Source organism: Callospermophilus lateralis, chromosome 2, assembly GCF_048772815.1.
Source record: "Callospermophilus lateralis isolate mCalLat2 chromosome 2, mCalLat2.hap1, whole genome shotgun sequence".
Taxonomy (NCBI): Eukaryota; Metazoa; Chordata; class Mammalia; order Rodentia; family Sciuridae; genus Callospermophilus; species Callospermophilus lateralis.
The window spans coordinates 13926288-13951501 of NC_135306.1; the positions used below are offsets into that span (position 1 = coordinate 13926288).

The window sequence follows — 25214 nt, forward strand, 5'->3', positions numbered from 1 at the left end:
TGAATTATAAATTGTAAAACATTATGTGTTTCAAGATGACAGTCATGTTTTTCTCCTGCTTATGGAGGTTCCACAATATGCCAAGTACATTGCTGGGCATTTTGTATCTTGTTTGATTGCCCATTATTTTATGAAGTACTGCTTTTCTCCTGTTGTAGCTGAAGGGGGCCAGGCTTGGAGAGGTACCTGCAGAGGTTGTGCTACAACCCAGGGCAGTTTCTGTTGTGTCAAATCATACCTCCAGTTATGGTCTAGTTTTCTGTCAGTATCCCTAAATCCTCACTGAACCTATTTATATAACTCAACCAGTAAAACGTCTTGGATCAGTGGATTCTGCTTTTTTGTTTGACATTCTTTTGTTTTGGAGCTGGGGGTCCAACCCAGGGCCTTGCATGATATGCAAACTCTACCACTGAGCTGTACTCCAGCTGTCCGACATTCTTAAGGCATCTAAGTTGGTGCCTGATTCCCAGAGTTTTAAATTTTGGTTGAAATGGCATTGTTTCAGCCAGCTTTTTCACTGCTGCAACCAAAAGACCTGACAAGAACAGTTTTAGAGGAAGACTATAGATCTCTATCTATAGTCATCTCTCTCTCTCTCTCTATATATATATATCTATAGTCAGCTGTTTCCAGGAGAGGCAGAGCATCATGGTGGAAGAGAGTGGTGGAGGAAAGCAGCTCAGGACATGGCCACCCGGTGGGGGGAGAGAGGGGTGGGGGGAAGGAGGGAATGCACTCACCTCACCATGGACAAAATATAAACCCCAGAGGCCTGCCCTCAATGACCCACCTTCTCTAGCTACATCCTACCTGCTTACAGTTACCACCCAAATAACCCGTATCAGGGGATTAATGCACTGATTAGATTAAGGATCTCATCATTTCAACTTTGAACTTTCTTGAATTGTCTTATACATGAGCTTTTGGGGGATACCTAATATCTAGATCATTGCAGGCATATTTATGATAATAATAATGATGATAACAAAACAATAGATGTCATTTATTTAGGACCTGCTATGTGCTGTGTTTATGTACCTGAATTGACTAATTTTCACAGGTAGACTATAGCATTCTACTCATAAAATTAACGTAATTACCATGTACTTGGCACAGTGCCTCTGCACCCAGCACACATTTGGCACATGGAACATTAGATGTGTGAAGGAATGCATGAATGACCCATCTAGCAGGGGTCGGTCACACAGCTCCTGATGTTAAAGCTGGAACTCCGTTCTGAGGCGGAACTCAGCCCCAGTGCCTGAGCTTCATGCCTCCCAGGTAGCTGGGCTATGAGTGCCTATCAGCTGTAGCCTGCTGATGCCATTCATATCTCGGCAGTCTGAACAGTCTCTGTTGTGCAAACCTGGCTCCTCTTTTAACCTGTGTGTTCTTTCCTAGTGACCTTGCTCCTGCTTGCCCAGATGACCTGGATGGCATCAATAACTGTGTTGGATTGGAAAATGGAGGTAAGCACACAAAGCAGTCACTTTTTGACTGAGAACAAGGGAAGCAGACATGGACCAAGTGCCCTGAGGCCTGGGGCTGAACTTCCATCCCTCTGGGTTCTAGAGCCCACCAGGCTTGGTACACAGCCAGTGCTCAGCATTTTACAGTACAGATGTGTTGATCTGCCCTCCACCTCCCTTCATAGACGCTGGGCAAACTCAGGAGTGCATGTCCGAGGCAGTACTTCATGGGTGCAGTTGCCTGCTGCCACGCCTGTAGGGATTCAGCTAGGGCTTGCCGAACTGAACAGCTGCATGGAAGCTGGACATGAAGCTGGTGACTAGACTTCACACGTGGTGTCTGTTGTTCTCCAGGCCGAGTGGCTGGAGGCCTGAGGAGTTGCTGTCCGGACTTGTGCGTGCCAAGGCCTTGCAGGCAGCTGCTGGGTTCTGTCGGCTGGCTGCGGCCAGCGCTGCTCAGCCCGTCCTTCACATGGCTGCTAGAGCGCACGGGACGTGGCTGAGTCAAGTGGGGTCTTGTGCTGGAGTGGATTATGAGGTGCCTTTGCAGTCAGGTCTTGCTCAGCATTCTTCAAAATTTCCATTTTTGGAAAGAGTGAAGTCCCTCCTAAGTGGCTGTGTGGTTTGTGCTAGTAATTTGCCTTGTTGAACTATCTTAGAGATATCTTGACTTTGATTTTTTTCTTTCTCTCCAGAGTAATGAGATAGATATGTGCAGCAGGAAGTTTTTAGAGCAGCCAGGATAAGAGTCACTGTGTCATTTCTGGAGAATTCTGAAACAGATAGGCCATCCTCTGGTTTTCCTTTGAACCTATTAACTTAAAAATCCCATAAACCTGCTCTTCCTGCCTATAGGTAGTTAGAAGCAGAAAATTATTATATCCACTCCTTAATTCAGCCAGTGGCCAGCCCCTGCTATCAAGCCCGTTAGCCATACTTTGTCCATACATTGGCTTCATGCCAGACTCCGGGAGTGAAGTGCTTGGGATTCAAGCTTGTTACCTCGAGCCCAGGACACTGACAAACAAAAAGTTATGGTGAGACATTGAATGATTGGTGTGAAGAGAGATTTATGGGGTCAGAGTCAGGTGAGAATTTCTGAAGAACCTGACCTAGGAGCTGAGACTTGGAGGGGGTGTAGAACCGTGGTAGGGAAGGAGAAGGGGAGAAGGGTCAGCTATCTTTGACACAGGAGACGGAGCGTGGCCCATTTGAGGAACAGGAGAACAAACCTGTGTGCCTCCAGTTGCCCTGGCCCACCCCTCAGCCTGTTTCTGCTGAGTAGTTTCCAAACACTGTGCCCACCCCTGGGCCTTTGTTTGGGCATCCGTCCTTCTTATCTGCCTGCTGTCTCTCTAGGGCTCAGTTTAAAGCTAGTCCCCTTCTGTGGCTCTCCTGCGGCCTGTGTAGTTGTGCTTTCGCTTCATTTCATTTATTCCTGTTGGCTACTTTTAAAATGTCCCAAATGAAACCAGTCCTCATCCACTTACATCGTCCTGGACTGTAGCCCAGGGTCTCCGGCCTGGATTCTCCCTGAGTTACCCTGACAGTCTCCTTGTTTCTCTTCTAAGCCCCTTGCAGTCTGTTCTCAGCCAGGCAGCCAGAGGGAGCTCGTAGAAACCTGAGTCTGCTCATTTCCCTCCCTTGCTCACAATCCCCAGGGGCAGCTCCGTCTGTAGAAGGACCCACAGGGTCATGTGCAGCCTGTCCCTGGAACTCCTCCTGTCTTCTCTTCTACTGTGCCCTTTGTGTATTGATCTTAGTGGTTGTCTCATGGCTGGTCCTCGGACCCCCGGGGTGCCCTCCATCTCAGGCATCTCCCTGTACCTGGAGTGTTCCTCCCCAGGCCACTGGCTGCTTCCCTTCAAGTCTGCCAGACGTGGCCTTCTCAGGGAGGCCTTCCTCAGTTGCAGTGCCCACCCCGCCCCTGGCATTTCCCACCCTCACTCACTTTGTCTCCATGGCTCCATCACCTTTTAACATATCTGGCAATTGCCTGATTATTTTGTTTGTTGCCTGTTTTCCTCTGAATAGCAGCTCCATTTGTTGCCTGATGTGGCCACATCCCAAACTGCCTAGCAGAAAGTCGGCTTTCAGCGCACATTTGCTGGGAGAGTGAATCCATTCATTTTCTCCACACACGCTTACTCAACACCTGCAAAGCTCCAGGAGCTGGCTCAGCATGCTCACAGTTTGTTGTCCTCTCTGTTCTGCCCCCTTGTGGGAACCCTTGGGTGCAGGATCTTGTCTTCATCATTTCCCCCAGCACATAGGATGGTGCTTGGTGCAGAGCAGGTGTTTGCTAAGTGTTTGTTGAATTAAGTTGTGGAAAAACTTGGGTGCTGGAAAAGTCAGTACTCATCTAAAGCAGGGGTTGACGGTTGGCACCCATTAGCTGACTTAGGAAGTAAACTCTTATTGGAATGCACCACATTGTTATGAGTTGGTTGTGGTTGTTTTTGTGCTATTGCAGGAATCAAGTAGCTGTGACAGATTTTAGGCTTTGTTTGTAGCCTGCAAACCCTAGAATGGTCATTGTCTGGTGTTTTTAGGAGACATTGGCCAGCCCCTGCTATCAAGTTCGTTAGCCATACTTTGTTCCAGAGTCTGACTTGAGAGGTTGAGGAAGCATGAGTCAGTACAATCTGCTGTGCTGTGTGCCTGCTGTATTTTTGGGGTTCATCCTCCAATATGCATAGTTACACTGGGGATAGTTTTAAGTACCTTGTCAGTGTTGAAATAAAATGGTTTAGAGCTTTCCATAGACTTGAATCAGTAAATCTCAATAGGCAGGAAGCACCAGCATGGCACATGTGGAAGCTATTCGTGTCTTCCCGGGGCTCTAGGCCTTAAAGGAAATGTTGGGCAGTTTGCATGCCATGACGTTTTCTGTCTGTTTTGCCTTTTTCTAGAGCTCCCACAAGTGTCAGAAGAAAAGGTGTCTCCCACCAGAGTACGGAACATGAAGGACTTTGAGAATGTAAGTGGAGATGCCAAATCATTATTCCTGACATATCAAGCCTGCTGCTGCTGTCCAACCAGACCCAGGAGAGAGCTCCTTTCTGGGAACTGTGTATTCTCTGTGCTACTGTTCCATATGCACACAGTCAGCCTTTCATAAGAGGGCCACTTGCAGGTCCAGCTTTGGGTATTTGATGAGGGTGTTCCATATTGCACAGTTGTAGCATTTGTTGAAGGCCTTGCAGTAACACAAGGCACATTATTTATGGCTCCTAATTAGTCCTTGCTTCAGCTCTTCACGTATTTTGTATTATCTCCACTTTACAAACAAGGAATCTTAAGAGTGGGAAAGACTTGTTTCAGGTCATATGATATGTGAGGGAATACAGAGCTGGAATTAGATTCCATGTTTTTAGTGATTGCAGAACCATTATTCTTTCCTGTGCCTTGTGCCCCCCCTGGTATTTTGTAGACATGGTTGCTGTTGAGTGGGCCACGAGCAGTCTGCACACAGCACCAAGGAGTCATTGTGTGCCAGTGTCTTCCAGGGCTGTGTCTTTCATTTGTTAGCCGAGGGGTTTTGTTGTCAGGTATCAGGAAAATAAGGTTATTTTCCCAATTCCAATTCTCTTTAACAAGTTACCTGCTCTACGCTCTCATTTATCATGGGAAGAATTAGACCCTTCTTCATTTATAACCAAATGAAATCCATACTATGCAAGACACAGGAGATATTTATCAGAGAGAAGACGGAGGACACAGAGAGAAGGACGCGCCACAATTATGTTTCTCTCTCCCAGTTGTCTTTACAGAACAGAGTGGTGCTGTCTCTGAATTTAATTTAGAATAGTCATTACTGCTAATAGTTATCTGCAAACCACCAGTGACCAATTGAAGAAATGACTTGTCAGATCTCTAATGGAAACAAGTAATTTCTGAGCTTTGAGTTGTTGTAATTTCAGCTGTACAATGCGATCTATGCTGTGGGTCTAGGGCCTCAAATGCAAGAGATTTGATTATTCCATATTGTGTATAATTAAAATCTACTTTTAAGTGATTGTTCCTGTTTTATCATAAGAGTAATAATAGCTACTGTTTATCAAGTTCTTGTTCTGAGCTGGGAACTTAAAGTGTTAAACTAGATATATTACTTTACTATTAAAGCAACTTTGGAAGGAGGTGATTATTTTTGAAGGGCACTGTTTAACAAAATGGTAGAATTTTGGTTGTGCATTTCGTTGCCTGCCTTTTGAATGGGAAGGAACCCTGAATCTAGCTTTCTTTATTACATGGAGGAGAGACTGAGGGCTGGGCATGAGTGTGGCAAAGCCATTCTCAGAGGTGTCCATGCTGCCTGGGTCCTACCACAACTTCTGGAGTCAGATTGTGTTTGTGCATTTCTGCTCAGTGACCTTGGCCCTGTCACTTAACCTTTAACATGGGCTTGGTAGTAGCCCCTACTTCATAAGGCTGTTGGGAGCTTCATGAGGGCAGCATGCGTTCCAGCACCTCCTGCGTTCTTTGTGTGGCCGTTTGTCCTTCTTTTTCTTATTGTTATTATTATACTTGTCACTTTTCTCCACTTTGCCATGTGATGGAAGTTTCACTTGTTCAGACTGTTCTTGACAGTCTATATCCAGTTTTTTTTGAAGGTGAGAAAGAGCCTTCTGTGCCAGTATGTTTTAGGATTTATGTTTTTTTCTTTATGACTGTGGTCCTTTGGCTGCTGTTAGGTTTTTATGGTATTAATATTTTTTACTGTACATTTTCAAGAGCAAATTTTGCAGCTGAAATTGAAATGACCACACTGTTCTCAGTATCTCCCTTTCAGGTCTTTATAGGTCACTGAAATTTTTCCTTTGGCCTTTGCTTCATTTTGAAGCTCAGGTCATAGATCTCTGTGTGGTGATAGTCTGAACTTTCTGTGGGGTGCCTATAAAAAGTACTTGTAATATCTAAAGCTAATTTTAGAGTCAGTACATATTAAAGAAGGGACTGAAATACTTTTGTTTTGAAGAGGAATTTCATGACTCCTATCTAGTCTCAGATGACTGATATCTAAACATGAGCAGTTGCATTTAGCTAGAGTCTAATAAGACCTAGGTCCTCTCATGGTCTTGCTCAGGGTTTATCTGTTTAGTAAATGTTTTCACAAAATATCCCTGTGCCAGGCTGACAACCAGGGTAGGGGAACCTGCAGTGGATTAAGACCAGGTAAGTTTCCCTGCCAAGAGACTCGGTGTTAGTTGGAAAGATGGGTAAGAAAATAGTCCATTGGTGAAATGTGGAAGTGCAGGCCCTGAGGGGCATGGGTCAGGTCTGGGCCTGCTGGGTGATTCAGGGACGCTTTCTTGGAGGAGCTGTTGCCTGAGGTGGAGCTGGAGGGACAAGTCAGGACTGGACAGGTAGAGAGGGCTGGGGGAGCATCCCTCTCAGGACGCATGTGTGGTATGAGATAGTGGGGAAGGCATGGTGAGTTTAGGGCACTGCACATGCCCTGGGCCTCTGAAGCAGGCTGGGGTCCCATCCCGCAGGCTCTTGAACATTATTCTGCTTTGTTTGATTTTTGTCCTGAAGGTGAAAGGGAACCAGTGATGGATTTTAATTGGGGAGGGGAAGGACCAGAATTGTGCTTTCAAAAGATGACCCACTCTGGCGATTGTGGGGAGCAAGTTTGGAGAGGAGAAGGCTGGTGGCCAGATGATGAGGTGAAAGGCTGCTATGGTGGTGTGGACCAGAGGGAGGAATGCCGGAGTCCAGAGGTGTGGGGTGGGGTCAGGACCTCAGCTGGAGGGGCTCGGGCACCATGTCATCCCGCCAGCCCTCAATGGACACATGGAGGCTGGAAGCCAGAGTGGGTGAGACTTATTCAGTCTTTGAACCCAGGTCTTCTGGCACAAGAAGTCCTTTCTGGTGTATTTTCTGTGCTGCCTCAGTACTCACTGACACATGGAAACCACGCTGCTTCCTGTGGGTCTTTGTTAGTCAAGGATGTGGTCTCTGGGGAAGGCCCTGAGGTGGGAAGTTAGTGAGCCATCTCAGTCTTCTGTGAGACCTTGTCTCATCGGTTCTTTCTAGATGATAATGTGGGGAGCTCCCTGGCTGGAGGAGACCTGGGAAGCAGCATTTTGTGAAGGCCTGAGTTTATCTGCTGTGACCTATTCTGGGTACTCTTTCTTCCTTTAAAAATTTTTTTTTGAAGCTGGGCACATGCCTATAATCCCAGCAACTCAGGAGGCTGAGGTATGATGATGGCAAGTTCGAGGCCAGCCTTAGCAACTTATCGAGGGCCTAGGTAACTTAATGAGACCCTGTCTTGAAATAAAAACTAAATAAAATTTAAAAGGGATTGATGTAGCTCAATAGCAGAGTAACCCTAGGTTCAATCTGCAATACAAAGAAAGTTTTTCTTTTTTTTTTCAGTGAATGAGGAAGACCCAGAATTTGGTGTGACATGTCCAGTCCACATGACTGTCCTTATCAATATATAGAACAGTTTGGTTTTGGCCTTTGACAGGGAGTGACATCATTAGCTTTCCATCTCATTACTGATAGAATGCGTTATTTAGTGACTGTAATATTTCATAAAGGCTTATATTAAAATGATAGATTGAATCAATTTACATAATTGCCTACTGTTCAACATTTCAGGTTGTTTCTTGTTTCTCAGAATTACAGGCAAAACTGTGAAGAAGCTTTTTGGTTTGATGCCATCCCATTTATTGATTATTGATTTTACTTCCTGTGCTTTTCTTATTAAGGAAGTCAGTTCCTGTGCTGATGTGTTGGAGTGTGGGCCTATGTTTACTTCTAGTATGTGCAGGGTTTCTGGTCTAATACCTAGGTTCTTGATCCACTCTGAGCTGGGTTTTGTGCAGGCTGAGAGACGGGTTAAATTTCATTCTACTATGTATGGATTTCCAGTTTTCCCAGCACCGTTTGTTGAAGAGGCCGTCTTTTCTCCAATATGTTATTGGCACCTTTGTCTTGTATGAGGTGAGCGTGAAGAGAGAGCCGACAGGATGGGAGAAAATCTTCGCCACCTGAAACTCAGATAGAGCATTAATTTCCAGGATATATAAAGAACTCAAAAAACTAGTTTTGTTTATTTTATTTTTTTTAAGGGTAAATTCCTAGAAATGGGATTTGGGGATGTCAGAGGTTTCATAAATCATATGCAACAAACAGTAGATTTCAGAGCAGGATTGATTTCAGTGGCCTCCTCTGTAAGGGGCGGGGAGACCCTTAGCCAGCTGGGGCTGAAACGCTTGTCTGTTTCTGTTCCCCACCTGCATCTCTTTGTCCTTGTCCTTTGCTTGACTTGTCTCATACCCAGCTACCCAGAGGTACCTATCTTCTTGTATTGAGGTTCTTACTCCTATTTGTTGAAGATTTTTGGTCTTAGTTGAGACAGTTGGTCAACTTGGAGTGTTTTACCTGCTTTGACAAGGAGATTGCATCTTTAAACTTGCTCTGTATTAACTGTGTCATGAGTTGCTTATCACCAGAGAGCACCCCACCCTTCCCATTTGTGTAGCCCTGAAGCTTTCAGAAGCACCGTGAAGGGTAGATGCAACGTGGACTTGACATGATGGGGATTGGGTTGGAGGTCTGGCTGGTTGTAGGTCTTCACTGACTGTGGCCTTGCCTTGGTGGCTTCCAGAACCTCACGTCAAGTAGACCTAATAGAGTCTTTCGTTCCGAGTCACGTGAGGATTTCGTGAGCTGTGGTATGTACAGTGCCCACCCGGCGTGTCACCTGGCATGTAATGGGCACTCAGGGAGCACTAGCATGTGCTCCAGTCAGAAGGTCAGTCGTTGTAGCCACTGCCTTCTGGGGCTGCCTCATCAGTTTTAATTTTCTGTTGATATTTTTATGTTTCTTCGATTTTGGAATAAAATCCCTAACTTCTTGCCATGACCCCTGAGGTCCTGTCCTCAGTAGTCGGAGCTCCCTGTCTCTTTGAGCTCGGCATGTTCCTCTCTCCCCTTGTAACTGCCCGGCCACACCAGCTTGTTCCTGTGTCAGGGCCTTCAGCATGTCCTACTTTCTTGACAGGACACCTCTCTTCCTTTCCTTGAATTTCTGTTCCCGGACCTGCACGTCTCAGCTTTAACGTAATCTGGTTAGAGAGGCTAACCACCACTCCCTGCACTCGGGTTCTCTGTTCTAGCGAGCACTTGGCACCTTTTCTTTTCTACCGTGGATTTTATGATAGTTTATTTTTCTGTCTTTATTCATATGCTTGCTTAACATGTCTGTCTCTACTGTATATCTAGTACTCAATCCTGAACCCAACAAGATAGTAGACACTTAACAAACATGGGTTGATTGGATAGGTGCACGAGATAATAAATCTTCAAGTTTTGATTGTTTTATCTGTTAAGTAAGAAAAATAATATTTATCTCACAGGCTTGTGGTGAGGTTTAAATACCCTGCCAGGACAGGGCTAGCCTCTGAGGTCTTCAGTCAATGGTGTCTGCTGTGATTAGCGTTAATAAAGTGTCTGGAGACAGCGAAGCTGGAGGGAAACAATTGGTAATAAGGGTGGGGCATGCGGAGCCAAGGTCCTAGGAGAGAAAACTGTAGGGAGGGCCAGGCGAGGTGAGGGTGGGAGACTGGGGTGGGGGGCTGTTTGGAATAAGCCAGGAGAGGAAGAATGGGGGTGAGCAGAGCAGTGGAAGACGCTGAGGAACAGGTCTGTAGCTGGCAGTGAGGTCGTAGCCCCTTTGTACACAGAGGGCTTTGCAGACGGAGTCCAGCACTTGGAATAGGTTTGGCCCAGGGCTGGGGTGGCTGTCGATGGTGACTAGAGGAGTTATAGGTCTGTGTGGGAGCCTGGCCTTTGCTCACTAGATTGAACTCCTGAATCCCTGTACCTCTGCACGTTTGGCCATGCCCTCCAAAACCCTGGCCAGATGGTGGCCTGGGCCGAGTACATTTTTACAATCTTTTTGAAGGCCATTTGGAAACAGATTTTAATAGTTATAAAAATAAAATTTCTCTTGAGCTCAGTAATCTATTTTGGGGAAAATTGTCTCCTCAAGAAACAACCTGGTGGAAGGAAAAGATCTGTTCATGAAAGTGTTTGTTGCTACACTGTGTATGTAACTATGAAACACTGGGAATGGGGGAACTGTGTTTTACATTTGTCATTGCTGACTTCCTGTAACAAGATTGGTTGAGGGTGTTTCACAGGTGAGGAAGCTGAGGTTGAAAAGATGAATGATGTGCCCATGAGCTTGATTTGACTGAGAAGCTAAAAGAAGTCAAGTTAATACAGTTCCTGCTGCAGCACTCTGAGTCCATTAGTTAGTGCTCAGTAGAGAAATGGTTACGTAACTCTTAATCAATTCACTGGGCTTTTTAGTGCAGTCATTTTAAGTGATACTTAAGTGTAATTCTGCAACAATATGAAAAATACTTAAGATGTAATCTTAAGTGAAAGCAATGGAATATACGAGTTCACTTATTTTTTATTATATTTTTTATTTGTTCTAATTATACATGAAAATAGAATACATTTTGACACATCATACATAAATGAGTGTGACTTCTCAAACATGATGTAGAGATACACAGGTCATATAGTCATATTTGCACACAGGGTAATAATGTCTGATTCATTCTACTATTGCTCCTACTCACAAATTCAGTTATAATTCTACAAAAAGGTATATTCCTGATCAGAGACTGAAAAGCTTATGAAAAGAGTGGATTTCATAAGGCAATTATATGCCAGGCATTGTTTGGGTTCCATTTAAAAAATTTGTTATTGCTACAGTGTTGTTTGTTAGTAAATAGATATTTGCCTAGTAACAGTGTTCCTGATGATCACCAGGAACAATGTTGGCTTCACAAACTCATTCCAGATTGTCCTCATTTGACTGTGTTGATAAAACTACCTTACGTGCAGTATTGTTTACCACATTTGGATTTGGGACAGCAAGAGTGCATGACTTTTGTTTGCCTAAGTAAGGTCTCATAGTTTTTGTACTTGCAAAGAGAGTGAAAGATTATTGGCAACCCAAAGATCAGCTGAAGTGAGACATAGATTCCTTTTTAAAGCCACACCATGTTTACCACTTGCTAAGTGCTGGGCTGGGCCAGGTACTTAGCTCATTAGTTGTCACAACACCCCTGTGAGGTAATTGATTTTATCCTCATTTTATAGAAGAGTTAACAGTGGCTCTAAGATGTTAAATAGTCTTCCCAAGGTCACAGGACTCACAAGTAGCAACACTGGGAGTTGAGTCAGTTTCTGCTGCCCCCAGAACCCTTGCTGCTGGCCCTGCTGTCTAGGGAAAGGTGATCTGGTGGCGGGGGGGGGGGGGGGTTCTGCTTTGGAGCCCAGGCTCTTGCAAGCTGGTGAAGATGATGCCAGAGTGTTATGTTTTTAGATGTGAGGTGTCCCCTAAAAGCTCATGTGTGAGAACATGCAAGGAAGTTTAGAGGTAAAACAATTGGGTTAGAGAGTTTTAACCTACTTAGTACATTAATCCCCTGATAGGGATTACCTGGATGGTAACTGTAGGCAGATGGGGTGTGGCTGGAGGCACTGGGTCCCCGGGTGTGCCTTTGGGATACATATTTTGTCCTGTTGAACAGAGCTTTCTGCTGGCCATGTTCTGACCTGCTTTCCTCACCTTACCCTTCCGCCATGATGTTCTGCCTCACCCTGGGCTTTAAGAAATGGAGCCAGCCATCTATGGACTGAGACACCTGAAACCATGAGTCCCCAAATAAACTTTTCCTCCTTTCATTGTTCTTGTCAGACCTTTTGGTCACAGCACTGAAAAAGCTGGCTAAACCCAGAGTTAGGCAGCTTGCTTAGATTTCAGTCGAGGCAGGGCTGGTTGGAGTTGCCCTGATTCTTTTTTTTTTTTTTTTTGGGTACCAAGGATTGAACTCAAGGGCACTCAGCCACTGAGCCACATCCCCAGCCCTATTTGTATTTTATTTAAAGACAGGGCCTCACTGAGTCGTTCAGTGCCTTGCTTTTTGCTGCTGCTGGCTTTGAACTTGTGATCCTCCTGTCTCAGCTTTCTAAGCTGCTGGGATTATAGTTGTGTGCCACCAAACCCTGCCCAATTCTTTTTTATGTTGTGGGTTTGAATTTTTCTTCCCTTTTGGATGGAGCATGCGGCTAGGCTAGGTTTTTGACAGAGTGGGAGTAGGAGGAGTTGGGGACAGATGTTAGAACGACTGACCAGGAGCTCCTTTAAAATTTCTCCCTCTCTCCAGCTTCAGAAAGCAGCCTCCTCAACCATGCTAGGATGTTCCGTTTCAGATGGCCGCAGTCCGCAGTAACCCCTGGGCTCCGAGGGGCTGGGATTGGCAGACACAGCCCTTGCTTGGGCTGACTTTTGAGCATTATGTTTCTAAGTCATACTTGGTGGGTTTTATACTTTTGGGTGTTTATTCCTACTGTGTGGTAAGTTGTTTTCAATTCTTCCACTTCAAGTTTCTTTTCCTCTCTTAAACTTGTTCTCATAAAGGGAAAAGTACACATGAGAAAAATATTAATGTGGTTTAAATTCTTACGCTGTGCTCGGTACGCTACTAAACATTCTGGTTCATTTCTTCTAATTCTTATAGTAACTCTATGAAATAGGCATTTTTATAACTCCATTTTTATGGATGAAAGAACTGAGGTGCACAGTGAACTTGAGTAAGGTCATCTGCATTGTTCATTAATTTATTCATTCATTTACAAATGTTGGTCAAGTGTCTACTGTGTTCCCAATTCTCTGCTAAAAACCTCTGAGAAAACAGCCATGAAAGATTAAGTTCCTGCCCAAGGAGGGATTATATTCATGGAACAAACATGAAAATAAATAAGAAACATGTAAGCTGGGCATGGTGGTACACGCCTGTAGTCCCAGTGGCTTGGGAGGCTGAGGCAGGAGGATTGCGAGTTCTAAGCCAGCCTCAGCAAAAGCAAGGCGCTAAGCAACTCAATGACACCCTGTCTCTAAAATACCAAATAGGGCTGGGATGTGGCTCAGTGGTCAAGTGCCCGAGTTCAATCCCCGGTACTACCCCCTACCCCCAAATGAAACGTGTAAATAAATAAGGTGAATACAGATTGTGAACAGTTCTTGTTAGAAAATAAGAGCTGTGTGTTGGAGAGTGACGTGGTGGATAGAGATGGGCACTGCTTGAGACCAGGTGGTTTGGCAGTGATAGTTGAGCTGAGATGGGAGAGATGAGACCCAGCCACCTGGCTTTTGCTACAGGAATAACATTGAAGGACAACTAGGGCTTGGCTTTTGAGGACCAGAAAGGAGGCCAGTGAGGCTGGAACACTGTGAACCTGCTGGAGAGGCAGCAGGAGCTAGATCTTGTAGCTCTTTGTGGCTGTGGCAGGGAGTTTGATTCTAACAGTGATGTGAGAAAACAATGGAAGGTTTAAGCAGGACAGTGATGTGGACTGACCTGACTCTGAAGCCCATGTGGGTCTCATGACATATACTGCCATGAGAAATTCTTAGGAGTCTGTCCATCCATCCATTGGCTATTGTGTTTTTGACTGGAATGTGCAAGATGGCTGTGTCTCCCCATCTCTGAGACGGGTAGCTAGAAAGGCAGTAACTAAGGTGCAGTGCAGAGTGGCCATATCTGGAAAGTAGAGGGTGTGTGGAAGCATTTGGAAGGGTCCCCAGCCCAGCAGAGGAGACTGAGAAGTGATGGTGCGCCTAGCTGACGGCTGGCCACATGGAAAACGTGCTGCTTTTTATTCATTTGGGCTTTTCTGGCATTTGTGTGACCTTCTGAAGGCATATTTGCTTTTCTCTTATGTTTTTTTAAACTTCTTTACCTATAAATAGGACAAATATTCCTTCAAGTGTTAAGAAGAATTTTAGCATTATGTACAATGTGGGTATTCTAAGCAACTGCCATAAATATTTTATTGGTAACTGAGTAATAGAATAAGGTTTCTTTATAGGAAGCATCTGGTGGGATAGGCTTTTTTTGTTTGAATGAATGTTTTATGTGCTGTTTCCTTAAAACATTTAAGAGGAGGCTTTAATGAGCCTACCAATTGTTTCTTGTGCTGTTCTTGTTAGCTACAAAATTGAAATCTTAAGCAGTGCTAATGAGAGGGCCAAGGGCAGACTGTTTGAAAATACACCGAATGTAGAATATGCTTATCATTTTCTTTAATCCAGTCCTAAACCATGTTTATTCAAAAATATTATATGCCATTAACATTACTTTTTAAAATGCTGAAAAATACCCAATGAGTGTATATATGTGGAGAGGTACTAGCATCCAGTGTGGCTATTCACATTTTTCTATATTTCATTTTAGTTATCTTTTTAAACAACTTTATTGAGGTATGATTCACATAAAATAAAATCACCAATTTTAAGTGTTCTATGAATTTTGGCAAATGTATCTTAATTACTATCATAATCAAGGTATTTTTTTTGTGTGTGTATGTGGACAGTTCTAGGCTCATGTAACCGTCACCACAATCAGAATAAAGACCAGTTCCATACTGCCAAGATGGTCTCTTCTCTTGCTTCTTTGCGGTCAAACCCTCTCTTTGCCCCAAACCTCTTGGCAACTAATGTTCTGTTTTTCCATCCCTATAATTTTGCTTTTCCCAGAATGCCACTTAAATGGAATCACACAGTAGGCATTCTTTTGAGACTGGCTTCTTTGTCTCCACAAGTCTCTGAAACTCCTTCATGTCCTTGTGTGGGACCTGGTAGTTGAGGACTTTCCTATTATCAATGTGCACTATTTGTCCATTGACCCTGTGAAGGACATTTGGGTTCTTACCAGGCTTTTGTGATTAATAATAAAGCTGCAGTAAACATCTGGGTGCAGGTTTTTGTGTGACCTCAGGTTTTCCTATTTTTTTTTTTAGGATAAACATCTAGTATTGCTGAGTCACATGGTAATTGTAGGTTTTTGGTAAGAAGCTGCCAAAGGATTTTCTGGCGGGAATGCGATTTTGCATTCCTGTGGGCAAAGGAGGTTTCCATTTGTTTCTCATTCTCATCAGCATTTGGTCAGTTAAAAAAAAATTAGCCATTCTAATAGGTGTGTATTGGCATTTCATTGTTATTTTAATTTGTATTTCCTTAAAAGTTGAGGTGTTTAAAATCTTTTCTTACACCTATTTACCATCTGTATTTCTTCTACTGTCACATTGCTGTTCAGATCTTCAGATGCAATGTAGAACAGGAATTGTGGGAATGGATCTCCTTTTCTTATTATTGACTTTAGGGCAGATAAAAAATTCAAAATTTTTTTTTTTTTTTTTAGTTAAACATGTATTGTTTTTAGTAGATGTATGGCTTTTTCTGTAGATGCCTTAGCAGATTAATGAAATTTCCTTTACTTAATAGTTTGTTATAATTTCCCCCCCCATGAATGGGTTTTATCCCTTGCTTTTTCTGCATCTATTAATAAGATCATATTATTTTTTATTCTTTATTCTGTTGGTATGGGGATGTTTCAGTCAGATTTTTCGCTGTTGTGACTAAAATATCTGACCAGAACAAGGAGGAAAAGTTTATTTGAGGGCTCACGGTTTCAGAGATCTTAGTCCATAGAAGGCCGGCTCCATTCCTCAGGGCTCGAGGTGAGATTGAACATCATGGCCAGAGAGAGTGGCAGAGGGAAGCAGCTCACATGATGATCAGAAAGCAGAGAGATTCCACTTGCCAGATACAAGTATGTACCCCAAAGCCACAACCTCCTCCAGCCACACCCTACCACTTCAGTTACCTCTCAGTTAATCCCTGTCAGGGGATTAATTCACTGGTTGGGTCAACACTCTTACAACCCCTAATCATTTCTCCTCTGAACCTTCTTGCATTATCTCACACATGAGCTTTTGGGGGACACCACGTCTAAACCATAGCAGTAGATTACGTGGATTGACATTCAGGTAGAGATTAGCTTTGCACTGCAGGGATAAAGTCCACTCATAATGCATTAATAATTTTACTCAGTTTACCAAAGTTTAGTTGAAGATTTTCTGCTTATGTTCATGAAGGCTTTGGTGGACAGTTATCCTGTAATATTTCTTTCTAGTTTTGGTGTTAGGGTAGTGCTGCTTTCATAAAAACATGTGGGAAGTGTTGGGAAAACATATAAGGGCAGCAGCACCCCAGAGAAAAACCCCAACATGGCGCCTAACGACCCTCTTTCTCCTCTTTTTTTCTTTCACTGGTGTGAAATGTCTCCACCGGTGCCAATGTTCAAATCCTGCTGGTGGGAAACCTTAGCCCCAATAAGAATTAACTTCTTGGGCTCCAGAACTGACATATGGAAGAGCTTGCCAATAAACGGGCGACCCGTTATCTACCTCAGCCCTGCCACCTCTCCTTAGACCTATATAACTCACAACCTTTTGTAATAAAGCGGAACCTCTCCGGTGATTTGTGTCGTGTGGTATCTTCCATTAGTAGTGCGGTGCTGCGTCTTACAGGAAAGATTCCTCATCTTCTGTTTTTTTTTTTTTTTTTTTGTACTGGGGATTGAACCCAGAGGTGCTTACCACTGAGATATATCTTCAGCTCTTTTTATTTTTTATTTTTATTTTTAGACAGAGTCTCGCTAAGTTGCTTAGGGTTTCACCAAGTTGCTGAGGCTGGCTTTGAACTTTTTTTTTTTTTTTTTTTAATACTTTTTTCAGTAGTAGTTGGACACCATACCTTTATTTTATTTATTTATTTTTATGTGCTGAGGATTGAACCTAGTGCCTCACACATGCTAGGTGAGCATTCTACCACTGAGCCACAACGTTAGCCCTGACTTTGAACTTGTGACTCTCCTGCCTCAGCCCCCCATTTCAGTCATGCGCCACCATGCCTGGCCCTCATTTTCTGTTTTCTGGAGAAGATTGGGTAGACTTGGTATTGTTTTTTTTCTTTATAAAGATTTGGTAGAAATTACTACTAAAATCATGTACATCTGAAGTTTTCTTTTTAATAAGACTTTTAAGTACAAAATCAAATTTTCAAATAAATACATAAAGGGCTGGGATTGTGGTTCAGTGGTAGAGCGTTTGCCTTGCATGCATGGGGCACTGGCTTTGATCCTCAGCACCACATAAATAAATAAAATAAAGATATTGTGTTCTACAACTAAAAAAAATACATCAAGTTAGTTTTTATTTGAATTTTGAAAAATTGTGACTTTCAAGAAATTGTTATTTAAGTTGTCTAATTTATGTGCAGAGTTGTGTGCAGTATTTCTTTCTTTATGAATTGTCATGGATCTGTGTTGATGGGTCCTCTTTCATCTTTTGTTTTTCCTTTTTGTGGTACTGGGGATTGAACCTGGGGCCTCATGCATGCTAAGCAACGCCTCATGCATGCTAAGCAAGTGATCTACTACTGAGCAATACTCCAGCCCTCTTTCATTTTTTCAAAAACATTTTTTCTAGTTGTCGATGGACCTTTATTTTATTTATTTATATGTGGTGCTGAGAATCGAACCCAGTGCCTCACACGTACTAGGCAAGCGCTCTGCCACTGAGCTACAGCCCCAGCCCTCTTTCATTCTTTATATTAGTAATTTGTATCTTCTTTGTTCTTTGCCAGTCTTGCCAGAGTTATATGAATTTCATTGATCATTTTGAAAGAACCTGCTTTTAAAATTGATTTTTCTCCATTGTTTTTCTCTTTTCCATTTTAGTGATTTCTGAAGTTTATTGTATCTTTCTTTCTGCTCAGTTTGCTTTCTGTTCAGTTTGCTCTTTTCCTGGCATCTCAAGGTAGAAGTTTAGATTGATTTGAGGCCTTCCTTCTCTTCTAAAGCATTTGATAGTATAAATTTCCCTGGAGAATTGATTTAGCTGCATTCTACGAATTTCAATATATTGTATTTTCATTTTTGTTTAATTCAAAATGTGTCCTAATTTCCCTTGAGGCTTCCTCTTTGATCAATGAATTGTTTAGAAATGTGTCATTTAATGTCCAAGTGTTTGTAGATTGTTCAGTTTTTTTTTTTTCTGTTACTGATTTTTAGTTTAGTTTCGTTATGGTCAGAGAACATAGTTTGGTTTCAGTTCTTCTAAATCTGTTAAAGTTTGTTTTGTGACCCAGGATATCTTATAAGTGTTCCATGCTTGCTTGAGTTACTGGGTAGTATTTTATAAATGTAAGTCAGATCCTGTTGGTGGATTGATGAAAGAGGAATATTGGTACCACCAAATATACTTGAGTTATTGTCCATTTCCTCCTTCAGTTCTATTAGTTTTTACTTTATGAATTTGAAGGCATGGTATTAGGTTTGTGTACATTAGGACTGTAGAGTTTTCATTATGTAATGTCCCTCTGGGTCCTTGAATAATTCTCTTTGCTTTGTACTCTACAGTTTCTGGTATTAATTGTCATTTGAGCTTTTTTTTATTTGGTGTTCACATGGAATATATTTTTTCCTATTCTTTCATTTATTTATTTATTTTGGGGGGATATTGGAGATTGAACCCGGGGACACTGAACCACTGAGCCACATCCCTAGCCCATTTTGGCATTTTATGTAGAGACAGGGTCTCACTGAGTTGCTTAGTGCTTCACTTTTGCTTCTGCCCTGGCCTCCTGAGCCGTTGGGACTACAGGCATGTGCCACTGCACCCAGCTATTCTTTTATTTTAACCTATCTCTATCATTATATTTAAAGTGAGTTTCTTGTGGGTGGCATAAAACTATTTTTAAAATCTGTTCTTACAATCTCTGTATTTTAATTGGTTTGTTTATTCCATTTACATTTAATATGTATGAAAATTTTTTGATTTAGACCTATTTTTCATTCTTCTGTTTCCCTTTTCAAACCTCTTTTAGATCATTTGAATTATTTTATATTCCATTTAGACTTATGTAATTGTTTTTGGAACATACCTCTTTGTATAGTTTTTTTAAAAAGATCACAAATTTTAAGTCGGTACTTTTGAGATTACTACACACATATACACATACAAGGAGCTTTACTACTGCTCATCTCCAGTATGTATTATATCAACATACACTGAAAACCCTACCTGATCCTGTTACAATTTTGTTTTCAACTGTCATATATAGATGTTTTAAAGAGCTAGGTATCCAGATATTTACCATTTGTTTTTCTTTCTTCCATTTCCAGAGTTCTGCATTCTCTTCTGGTATCATTTCCCTTTAGTCTGAAACACTTCCTTTATCATTTCTTTCAGAACAGTCATTGCCAATGCACCTATTTACTTTCCCTTAATTTGAGAATGTCTTCATTTTACCTTTCTTTTTCAGGATATTTTTGGTGGATATAAAATTCTGCATGGTGATTTCTTTGAGCAGTTTAATATTTCCCCCTGCCCCTGTATTTTTTAAAAACAAATAATTTTAATTTGTTCTTTTTAGTTATAATGATAGTAGAATGTATTTTGGCACATCATACATACATGGAGTACATAGCCCCTGTAGTTTTGATGGAAAGGTCAGCTGTCATTTGTATCATTGTTCCTTCCCCTTGTGTAATACGTCAGTTTCCTCAGGCGTTCGAGAGTTGTTTTTGGTCTTTCTTCAGTGTTCATCAGTGTGTGAGGGTATGTTTCTTTGAGCTTATTTTGTTTAGTGTTTAGTAAGCTCCTTGAGTCTGCATATCTTATGCCTTTTTCCAAAATCAGAAAGTTGAAAAGTATCATTTCTTCAAATATTTTTTCTGTATTGCACTTTTTCACCAATTTTTCATCTGTTTTTTCAGGCACTGTGGTGAAGGTTGGATCTTTGGTGGTTGTCACAGAGGCTGGGCTAGTTTGTTTCAAGTTTTCTTTTCCCTTTGTTTTCATATTGGATGGGTCAAGTTCATCTCCATTTTTTTTAAAAGCCCATCTACTCAACTTGTTATTTGGTTCTTGTATTTTTCAGTTTAAAAATTTCTTTTTGGCTCTCATTTTGAGACTATTCATCCTGTGGCTTGGATCATGGTTTTACCTCTTGGAAATATCCTAGGCCTTTAAAAGGTTTTCCCTTTTGATATAGTCAAATGCATTTATCTTCTTTTCACAAAAACATGAACTTGACTTTGTTATCCTTATGTTAGAATGAAGAAACCAAGGCTCAGGGGGGTAGCATGTCTAGGATTCAGTGTGTAACATGTACATTGAACTTAGTATTGTCACAAAGCCCCTCGTCTTTCTGGTTTGGCTGAGAACTGATCTTGAGTAGCGACTTTGTGAATGGGAAGGGGACAACAGACACATGACTTACAGTGTGGGCAGACACTGGGTCAGTAAACATCAGCTCTCTTTACATAATATAAATAGTCTTAAAAAAGACTGTATTCATTTATTATTACTTCAAATTTATTTTATTTTTTATTAAGGAGTTTAAATTTAAGAGATGAAAAGGGTATAGAGCATACTGCCAGATGAATGCCATTTTATCAAGCCAGTAAGCATGCATTCATAGCCCTGAATATACAGCGTTTTTAATTATAGTCACATTCTGTGCAGTAGATCACTAGAGCTTATTACTTCCGACTGAAACTTTGTCCCTTTGATTAACATCTTTCCTTTCCCCACTTACACCCTCCTTCCCCTGCCTTGTATTTAAATAGTAACCTGCCATATAGAATCTATGCCATAGTATTATTTAACAATGCATCTTGTTAATAATGAATAAGCCAAGTGGTCTCTCACTCTTTTTTTTTGTGACTTTATAGTATTACATTGAGTGGATATATTATAATTTACTTAATGATGAACTAGTTGACTTTTAATAATTTAAATTAAAATAAATTTTGTTGTTGTTGTCAATGAGACCTTTATTTTATTTATATGTGGTGCTGAGAATTGAACCCAGTGCCTCACACATGCTAGACAAGCACTCTACCACTGAGCCACAACCCTAGCCCCATTAATAATTTAAATTAACCATGGACTTTTTGACTTTAAAAACTTTTAAAAGTGAAGTATGACATACATATGGGAACATATACATGTGTGAACTAGTTCAATGACTTATCAAAGAAAGACCATATACTGTAACCGTCACCAATGACAAGAAATGGACCATTCAGTACCTAGATGTCTCCTCTGTGGCTCCTTCCAGATGCCATCCACTTTTTGCCTCTAAAGGTAACCACTACCCTGGACTGACTTTCAGTCCCTGCTTAGCCTGTGCCTCTGTCGTTCTCTTTCTTGCGGTGCTAAGGAAGGGTATCTTTTTCGTAAGGCAGAGACTCAAAGGTAAAAAATGAAGCAGAGAAGGAGAATGTGGGGGACGGTGGAAGGACTCGGAGAAGATTTAGCTATTTAAGCACGCAGACATAAACATTTGAGGGAGGTGCTTTAGTGCGTATTCTGTTCTTGGAGTTAGGTTAGCCCTCCCAGAAAATCTTGCAGACCAACCAATCCAAAGAAATCAAATATTTTCTTTGACAGTGAGGTTTAGTGACAGATTATAGTCACTGGAGACACCATAAGGTAGGAGTACCAGTTCTTGGTTGGTGGTGTGGTCTTTGATCATGGGTATAGCAGAGTGTGCTTTCATGCTGTGTTCAGGACTGAGAGACTCTGGACACCAGATGTGGGCCAGTGCTTTTAGACATGATAGATTCTCAGGATCAGTCCTCTTCATACACCCCCCTTCCCCAAGCTTTTATTTTTGACAAATTTCAAAATTTTATGGTAAAGTTGTAAAATGGTACAGCACTCTAGATTCTTCATCCAGATTGAACAGTTCATAATTTTTACATTTGTGTTCTCCCTTTTTGTCCTCTTTCCCCACTCAAGGGAGAGTTAGTTACGGATATCATGACACTCCCTTTAGTACTTCAGCACGGGTCTCTTAGAATGTTATCCTACAAGATCAGAATGCTGTAACCTGATATCAAGTTGTTATTATCATCATATAACATTTTTGGAGATTCAGTTGCATGTAGCACTCATGCTTCTCTAACCTCCATCTAACACATTTCGCTTTAGATTGTCATCACGATGTTTGAAGAGTTGAGGTCTGTTGTTTTGCAGAATGTCCTTCAACTTAAATTTGTCTGATTGACTCCTCTTCATTAGATTTGGGTTAATGGTTATAGATAGGAGCACTTTAGATAGAATTAATTGCTCTCAGTGATTTATTTCGGGAGACATGTGATGTCAGTTTGTCCCGTTAATGTGATATTAGATATATTTTCTTGATTAAGCTGATACATTTCTAAGTTATAAAGGTACCTTTTCATTTGTAGGTACTAAGCCATCTGTGAGAGGATATCTTGGGACTGATATCCTATTCTCCAGTGATTTTTCGCCTGATGCCTTATATTACCTGAATCAATCATTGCTTTAGAAGTTGCATGATAGTGATTTTCTTTTTCTGTTATTCTTCATTTATTTACTGGGTTTCTTTTGTAAAGGAGACTCCCCTTTTCCTTTCTTCCTTCCCCATCTCATTCTTTCTTATCATGTGAACTCATGATTTTTTTTAATTTAGTTGTTCTTCATTTCTGTCATTCATTTTTATGCTCAAATTTGGCTGGTGAGATCTACGTAATCTTCTGGGTTGATATTACTGTAGCCAAGGTAAACTCTTGGTATTTAACATTTGAATTCATTTTGTAGCCTTGGAAGCTGTGGGGATTAATATAGGACTCATCAGTTAGATGCTCTGCCTTTTATTTGCTTAGATAACCTTTCTGTGCTCATTTTCCAGCAAATCACTGAGTTGAAGAAAGAAAACTTTAACCTGAAGCTCCGCATCTATTTCCTTGAGGAGAGGCTGCAACAGGAACTTGATGGCCCCACTGAACACGTCTACAAAACTGTGAGTGGCCCACTTCTGCTGTCTTCCCTGTGTCTGTTCTCACAGTCATTCCAAGCAGATATTTGATTGATTTTGTTCCTAGAGTTGGCATGAATAGATGGAGATGCTAGCATTCGATTTGGATTGATTACGGGGAGCATAAAGATACTAGGCTGACCCTCATTTTAAGCAAATAGGTACATGATTAATTTTAAGGAAGTCTTTTACTCTCTGTTAAACATCAGAATTCTGAGCCACTGTCTTTTTATCTCAGTTGCCTTTTTATAATTATTTACTTGGAAGCAGGCAGTGGAATGATAGAATGGCTTTGGATTTAAGTCCTACTGTTACCAATTAACTGGGGTAACTTCAGGCAAGTCACTTTAGCTCTCTGGGCTTGTGTCCAGAGTTGAGTGATAATCCCTGTGTCATAGAGTTGTTTGTGTGGATTAAAAAGGGATGACAGATGGAAAGCTCCGGCACAGGGTCAGTGCTGGATAATTATCAGCATAGTCTTATAGAGGCTTCTTTTGGCCACTCCAAGTTAGGATTGTCAGTTTTTCCTGTGATTTGACTCTTCTATATTCTCATGCTCTTGCTTAGAACTGTCAGGAAAAAAAAAAAAAAAGTTTATTCCTATTTGAAGTCTTGACCTGGATGTCTTTATCTGAAAAGATAAACAAACCTTGGCTCTGAGAGATGAAAAAAGAACTTGGCTTTCTTGAAAAGACAGGAGTATATACAATATTTCGGTGCCCCCTGTTTTTAGCTTTTTCTGGAAGATTAGCCCTTGGCCTGGGAATTATTCCATCTTTTCTTCTCTGAAGTTTATACCAGTGGAAACTTTTGAAGGAAGAAAAAGAACTCTCCTTGAATGTCAGTGGAGGAGTGTAAATGGGCTTTTCTTGAAGAGAGCTTGTACTGTCCTTTGCAGGAATTGAAAATCTCCCTTGTCCCTGAAGGCACAGTTTTCTTTCTTCATAGGGGTGGGGGTGCAAAGATGACAAGGCTGTCCCATTTTCTTGAAGGGAATGGTGATGTAATCAGAATTTGAAAGAAAAAGCAGTAGTCTGAAACCTTTTTTGTGTAAGTTTTGTGGCCATGCATCTTGGAACTTCTGGGGTTATTAGAAGTTGTCAGGCACCTGTCAGGCACCATTTTGGGTGTTTGAGCATCTTAGGACAGCCCTGTGCAGTGGAGGTTATTCTATCTTATAGGGGAGGAAACAGATGCTTAGGGAAGATCAGTAGCTTGGTTGATGTCATTTAGCAAGGTATGAGGCAGATTTTGAGTGCAGGTATGCTTACCTCAGTGTACCATGCTGCTTCACCTGTTTTTTTTTCCCTGTTGTCTGTGTAGATGGACTGATACAGTTACCTCCCTCCCAGTTAACTATGTGGGTAGGTGCACATGATTCAGAACTCATAAAACAGAAAAGGGACACACTGGAAAGGGTCCCTATATCTACTCAGTATGATTGATTGATTGATTGATTGTGTGTGTGTGTGTGTGTGTGTGTGTGTGTATGAGTAAACCTGTTATACATAAGAACAAGCATGTTCTGCCCGGTTCCTTGCGTTTTTCATTTAATTATGTCTTAGATATCTTTGTTTGTTTGTTTGTTTCTTTTTTTTTTTTTTTTTTTTGTAGCAGGGATTAAACCCAGGGGTGCTTAACCACTGAGCCATATCCCCAGCCTTTTATTTATTAAAAAAGATTTTGAGACAGGGTCTCATTAAGTCCTAGGACCTTGATAAGTTGCTGAGGCTGACTTTGAACTTGCAATCCTCCTGCACCAGCCTTCAAAGCCTCTGGGATTATAGGCATGTGTCATTGTGCCCAACACTTAGATATCTTTTCTTGGTAGTTTAAGAACTTTTTCATTTTTTATAGCCTTATAATAGTCCATTTTATACTTAGAAAGTGTTCTGACTTTTAGTTTGGAAATCACTATCATTTATATAAGGTTATAACTTAAGATATTGGCCATGTCGGGTCTCCATGTTTAAATCTGCTAGGTTGGGTTCCATTTGGCTCAT

General features: G+C 41.5%; 1 protein-coding gene across 6 annotated transcripts in view; it reads left to right on the plus strand.

Annotated features, from left to right (window-relative positions):
- The window catches only part of Cdk5rap2 (CDK5 regulatory subunit associated protein 2), a 186539-nt gene that overhangs the window by 10766 nt on the left and 150559 nt on the right, over positions 1-25214 (plus strand). For all 6 annotated transcript variants that reach the window (XM_076845603.2, XM_077108812.1, XM_076845608.2 and 3 more), the window contains exons 2-4: positions 1405-1472; positions 4385-4452; positions 23086-23196. In XM_076845603.2, coding sequence (XP_076701718.1) covers positions 1405-1472; positions 4385-4452; positions 23086-23196 — 247 coding nt within the window. The remainder of the gene's footprint in view (positions 1-1404; positions 1473-4384; positions 4453-23085; positions 23197-25214) is intronic.